Here is a 6606-nt window from a genome sequence, read left to right on the forward strand (position 1 = left end):
CTATTCTTTAGGATTTACTCATGTAAATAAAACAAACGTTTCTTTATCTGCTACATGTAACCTCTGGGTAATTTCAAGGACAACGTTTTGTTAATATTTCTCAACTTAGTGGCGTGACTTCTGGCGGCCATTGCAAACTGACTATTGAGTTATACGCTAGGGCGGCCCAGAACCAACCAGGACTGGTTCTTCCCAGCAGAAGGGCCCCGTGGAGTCAGCAGGGGGTGACAATTTTCACCTCGTCTTGTTCTGTAAACTGGAAAGTGCCGACATGTGTGCAGATTTCAGTTCTTCCAAAGGGACCTGCGACCCCACACCCCTTTTTAGGGCCAATCTCCTCTCCCAAGTCCACTTAAGCTTCGGGAAGAGGGTTTGTCTGAGAGAAGACAGATGTGCCCATCAAGTCTGTTGACAAAAACATTCGGCAATGCCCGTGTCATCCGTCCTCCAGGGAGCCAATATAAGCTTGCGCTTCTGGAAATGCAACGTATTTCTTCATAAGTCAACGTGACTGCCGCTGGCAGTGCTGACTTCTTAAGCGGAGTCCAAGGAGCGGTAAGCAGCCCATCATTTTTCACACAATGAGCGCAACTCGGTTTCTGTCTACAGAAGAACTGTCCTCATTAGCTCCCTTTTCCAGACAGCTTGTTAATATCGGCGGCTCCTCATCGCAGCCCCGGGTCCCTCTGAGGATTCTTCTCAGCCTCCATTTTACGAGACAATCATAACAATCTCGGTGTCATTCACTCACCAGCAGGTGCCAGGTGCTCTATGTGCATTTCTTTCTTAATCCTCACAAACCTGTGAGGTAGGTGGTTTGCAGACGAGGAAGATGAGCTTTGCGCAGAAGTAATCTGATTAATTCGCTTGGAGTCACACAGCAGGAAAGTGGCCTAATGAAATGTGATCCCAGGTCTGTCTATTTTCAAAGCCTGTGCTTTTGAAAATTACGGCAGTTTTCTAACATCATAGTCGGGTGCGAAACTGAGCTCTCTGTCTCAACTTTGGCCAGACAGGAAAGAAAGTGACCTGAAATCTATGCCTTGTTTTGATAAAGGAGAAACTGAAATTCTTTTTTTCTTTTTCTTTTTTATCTCCACTTTGTGCGCTGAACAGACTTTCTGTGTCATTGGGAGACCATGGCACGGATGAGAATATCAAGGGGAGGCCCTCTGAGTTATTCTTAAATCTGTTGAGTTTATAATAAACACTCTCAAAAAACTAGGAACAGAGGGGGGCACTTTCTTAACTTGTTAAGAGCCTTTGAAAAATCTACAGTTAATATTGCATGTACAGAGCAAGACAAAATGCTTTTCCCTCTGAGATCAGGAAAAGAAAACAGGATGATTTACACTGCACTTGTCACTCTTACTCACTAGAGGACTAGAAGTCATCGCCAGTGCAATGAAGCAAGAAAAGGAAATGAAGGCATTCAGATCTTCTTTTCTCAGAGGAGAAATAAAACTATTCTTATTTGCAGATGACATGATTATTTGTGTATCAAACCCTAAGAAATCTACAAAAAGCCTTCTAGGAAGTTCAGTTAAGGTTATAAGTTACCATATAAGCAAATAGAAATCCATTGTATTTCCTGTCCAATGACATGTGGACACCAACATTAAAAATGTAATAATACCATTTATAGTCAGCTAGACTGTAAATGGTATATGGGGACAACTGTAAATGGGGACAAGTGTAACTACAACAAAACATATATAGGACTTTTATGCTGAAAACTAGAGAACACTCGTGAAAGGAATCCAAAACCACCAGAATAAACGGAGAAATATACCACGCTCATGGATGGAAGAGAACATAGCAAAGATGTCGACTCTTCTCACACTGATATACAGGTTTAAAAATAATTCCCATCAAAATTGCAGCAAGATATTCTGTATAGACAGGCTTATTACTAAAATGTATATGGAAAGGCAAAAGAATTAGAATAGGTTAAAAGAGTTTAAGACAAGAATGAACTGGGAGGAACCACTGTACCTAATTTAAGATGCAGATAGCTACAGTAATCAAGATTATGTCATGTGGGAGAGGGATGGACACACAGATCCATGAAACAGTGTAGGGAACTCAGAAATGGCCACCTCCCCCCTACTGGCCCCAGTATGGCCACGTGATTTCTGACAAAGTCGCAAAAGCAACTCAATGGAGAAAGAATAGTTGTTTTAACAAGTGATTCTGGAGCAACTGAATATTCACATCTAATAAAAATACAACTTGACCTAAACCTTACATCATATATAAAAGTAAACTCAAAGAGGTTCCTGCATTTAAACATAAAACTACACAACTTAAAAAAAAAACCCTCAGGATCAAGGACTCAGTGATGTGTTAAAACCAGGATGTATAAAAGAGAAAAATGATAAACTGAACTTCATCAAAATTTAAAACTTCTGCTCTGTGAAATATTCTGTTGAGGGAATGAAAAGACAAACTCTGGATGGGAGAAAATACTTGCAGACCATATCTGACAGAGGACACATATCTAACAAACATAAAGAACTTTCAAAATTCAGTGGTAGAAAACCAAATAATCCGACCAGAAGTGGACAAAAGACAGGAGGAGACATTTCACCAAAGAGAACAAGCAGAAGGAGAGTAAGTACTACATGAAAAGATATTCAGCATCACCAGCCATTTTGGAAACGCAAATTAAAACCATGATCAGGTATCACTGCACACTAAAACAACTAAAATAAAAAGTGGTGATAATGCTAATTGCTGGTGAAGATGTGGAAAAACCATGTGTCGTACACTGCTGGTGGGGATGAAGAATGGCACAGTTGCTCTAGACACCAAACACGCACTCCATATGTGATCCAGCGATCACACTCCCGAGCATTTATTGGGAAAGTGAAAACTTCCAGTAAGTGAAAACTTCCGTTCTCACGAACCCCTGCACACAGATGTTGATAGTGGATTTATTTGCAACAGCCCCAAACTGAAAACAATGGAAATGCCCTTCCACACGTGAACAGTTAAACAGAGCCGGTGCATCTACACCACGGACTCTCACTCAGCCATGAAAGGGGCAGGCTAATCTGAATGGCTCTTAAGGACATTATGGTGGGACAAAAAACCCCAACCTCAACAGGCCGTACGTTATATGAGTCTGTTTATGGGATGTTCTCACAAAGATAAAAACTACGGAAACGGTGAACAGCGTAGTTGCCGTCAGGGCTCAGAGATGGGGGGCGGGCGCTGTGACGAGGAAGGAGTACCACAGGGGAGATGTCCAATGACAGAACACTTCCAGAGCCCAACGGCTGGCTGCACACGAATCCATGCATGTGACAAATGGCATAGAGCCTAACACACACTTTGTGCCCATGTCCATTTCCTGGTTTTGATATGGTCGTGGCTGGATAATAAGTAACCAATGAGGAGAAACTAGGCGAAGGGTGCCCAGGATCTCTCTACTGTTTTTGGAACTTCTTCCGAATCTATCATTATTTCAATATAAAAGCTAAAGGAAAATCTGTTGGGTGAGGTCTGAGAGAGGCAGGCCTTTCACAGTTTTAAAGGGGTTCCATTGTGTTCTCTTTCTGCTTCACTATTTTAACCCTTTCAATAGTTAAAAACGGCTCGAAGCCATTGCTTTTGTTATTCCTTTCCTTCTCCCAGTTTCCTTGGATGTCAAGGCGCTGAGGCTCTGGACCAAACCACAGCTAATTCAGAGAATGAAATGAAATGAGAAAATGCTGAGGCCACGCCCATGGTTTAAAACTTACTGCTTGGGGGTCCGTGGGCTCTGAGGAGCCCCCAGCTTCTCCAACCCTGGCAAGCACCATGACCGGTGTAGCCCAGGGGGTTGAGCATCATCCTACAAAACCAAAGGTCGCTGGTTCCATCCCTGGTCAGGGCACATGCCTGGGTTGTGGGCCTGGTCCCTGGTTAGGGCACATGCAACAAGCAACTTATCGGTGTTTTTCTCTCACACTGATGTTTCTCCCCTCTTTCTCCCTCTCTCCCCCCTCTCTAAAAATAAGTACTCAAAATTGCCCAGGCTGGGCACTCCAGAGGCTCTGGTTATCAGGCCCGAAGCAAGTGAAGGGGCCCTACTCTATGCCCAGCTTCCAAACCACCCCATCAGGCTGCTGGGGAGGGGACAATGCGGGGGACATCTGCAGACAGGTGCAGCCAAGGACAGAGGGCGCATGGGACTTGGCATTGTGCTCATTTTCACTGCATTTTCCAGGCAAATTCAGCATGTTTGGCAACTGGGTATTGGCTGCACATTAAGGGAAGGTGTGGCTGATAGCCAGAGGCTGGGCTTCAAGGGAGATTTGAGTCCACAAAACAGTTAGAGCCTTTGGAGGAGGGGTGGAGGGGGGAAGAGTTCTTACCTCTAAAACGAGGTCTGAGTCTTTGTGCCTTCCAATTGTAGTACTTTTATTCAGGATAAAGAAGCCTTCTGCGCTCTTTAGGTAGGCTTTCATCCTCTCTGCTTTCCCTATATAAGGTTTTCAGAAAAAACAATTTGTTAGAAAGATGTCGCCCTCTAATTACTCAGCACTGTGTTTAGAATGAACGAAATACATCGTCCAAAGGAGGAGTCAGCAGAGGCGGGAGTGGATGGATGGACTCACCGATGATCACAGTTACGATTTTGCACGTTCGAAAGACTATCTTGGGACAATGGAGACAAAGGAAAATGTCTCCTGCCATCAGGCCGTTTCAGCTACGTGATCTGCAGTTGCAGAAGACCGTGTTATCAAGCAACACATTCGAGCCTCGTTAATCTAAAGCATACATTTGTGCAAAGTGTCTCTTCTACAGGAATGCTGCTCGACTAACATCCCAAACTTGGGGGATGTGCATTTTTGCTTTTTAGCTCTCACCCCGGATGTGCCCGGGGCTGGTGCTGTCTCTCTGCTCAGCCGTCTCCCCTTAGTGGTGGCCATCTGACCACCCTGGCCATCTGACCACCCTGGCAAAAGGCACCCTCCAGTCCTGCCCCTCTCTAGCTAACACAGCTTCCTGCTGTTTCCCTCCTGGTACTTATCCTCCTCTGACATTTTCCCACCCTTTTATTGAGTTGGGTTTGCTGTGTGTTTCCCTTTCACTAAGATACATATTCCAGGACAGCCAGAACTGTGTTGTTTTTGTGGACATGATTCTTCGTGGGTTTCTCGAAGTTGTGCCACCTTCAGAGCAAAGGCATTGCACTGTCTCTCAAAGGATGTCTGTAGGGCAAACAGCCTGGGAGAATGCAGGTAATGCTTACAATGAAGATAACGCCTCTGTTGGGGGCGATGGTCAGGCAAATTTGCTAGCAGCCCCTTCCAAAGATAGGGGTTTCCTGAGCTTGGAGCTCCTTAGCCGGGATCCAGACCCAGGGTGTGCACAGCACCCACCTGCTGGGAATAATAAAGGCCTGTCTCTGGAACAGGTGTTTCCTGTCCTCCGCCAGCATCTATAAGAGGGGCAGGCATACACCTCAAACCCTTCGAAGTTCCTGACAGTTTTGTCCATTACCTCATATCTAACAGCTGGAGCAACACCTGATTCACAGTAGGTGCTCAGGAGATGCTTGCTGGATGAATGAGAATACAAAATCACACCTCGAAGTCATTAAAGCAGCCGGCTGGTTAGGAATCTTTGACAGTAACTACCTTCATTTGCCCTTCAGTACCTATCCTAGATGACTTTTTGGAAAACCTTAAAAATCTCTTTAGCTTTTGGGTTGGACAATATTTCTCCAGCTTAATCTTGCCCTGGGTAGTCATTTCCCTGCCTGGAAGCACTTTAGAAAGTCATTTGAAGGTGTTCAACTCTGTAAATTCGTCCTTAGGGCCACAGAGCGCCAGCCACAGTGAAGCACAGGCACCCCTCGACCCTTCATTGACTGGGTCAGGATGGGCCGCAGGAGCAACGTTTCTTCTGAGGGTTGCAGGTCTTCGGTGGCCTGGGAGCTGTAGAAGTTCCTCAAAGCAGAGGGCAGGTAAAAGGTAACTGGCCTCTGAGTGGTGGTGTCTGTAAATCCGGAAAACCTGGGGGCGCCCCTTCTAATCCCAGCTCTACCCCACGGGACTTGCCCGAATTGGTGTCAAGGAGGGTCCTAAGGATCCCGCGGGGGCTACCTCGGTTGGGGGCGCGGGCTGCACTTAGGAAGGAAGGGCTTGTGTTGGGGGACCTCCTCTGGGACTCTTCTGGAACGCTCAGGAGTCTGGATCAGAGAGGCGCTGGAGTGAGGCCGGGTCACTCCCCGCCATAACAGCCCTTGACCTCGCAGAGCGGACCTGTCAGGTCTCCGCCAGCCAGGGCTGTCGCCTCCTTCCGTGCCACACTCACCTGCCTGGAGGAAGAGGCCCACGCGCCGTCCTCCGCCGAGAGCCCCGCGGGCTCGCGAGGCGCCAGGCCTGCTCCGGGGCGAGGCCTCCGGGCCGCGCTCCAGCAGAGTCTCCAGCCGGAGGCCCGAACCCCCCAGCACCCGCCCGGCTTGTGTACGCGCGTCGCCAAGGCAACGCCGCCGGGCCGCGAGGGGGGTGGGGGCGTGGCCTGCGCCGCGGCGCAGCCGGGCAAGAGGCTGTGAGCCAGCGGAAGCCAGGAGGAGTACAGCCTGCCGCGGGGCCTCGAGACGTCCCCGAC

General features: G+C 47.4%; 1 protein-coding gene across 8 annotated transcripts in view; it reads right to left on the reverse strand.

Annotated features, from left to right (window-relative positions):
* The window catches only part of FHAD1 (forkhead associated phosphopeptide binding domain 1), a 117166-nt gene extending 110723 nt beyond the window's left edge, over window positions 1–6443 (reverse strand). For all 8 annotated transcript variants that reach the window (XM_037045178.1, XM_037045177.1, XM_037045181.1 and 5 more), the window contains exons 1-2: window positions 6310–6443; window positions 4362–4468 (exon numbers count right to left, since the gene is read on the reverse strand). In XM_037045178.1, coding sequence (XP_036901073.1) covers window positions 4362–4454 — 93 coding nt within the window. In that variant the 5' untranslated portion in view covers window positions 4455–4468; window positions 6310–6443. The remainder of the gene's footprint in view (window positions 1–4361; window positions 4469–6309) is intronic.
* Between the last annotated feature and the right edge of the window lie 163 nt (window positions 6444–6606).

The sequence above is a fragment of the Sturnira hondurensis genome, unplaced genomic scaffold (genome assembly GCF_014824575.4).
Source record: "Sturnira hondurensis isolate 20B ecotype Veracruz unplaced genomic scaffold, ASM1482457v3 Scaffold0004257, whole genome shotgun sequence".
NCBI classification, from domain to species: domain Eukaryota; kingdom Metazoa; phylum Chordata; class Mammalia; order Chiroptera; family Phyllostomidae; genus Sturnira; species Sturnira hondurensis.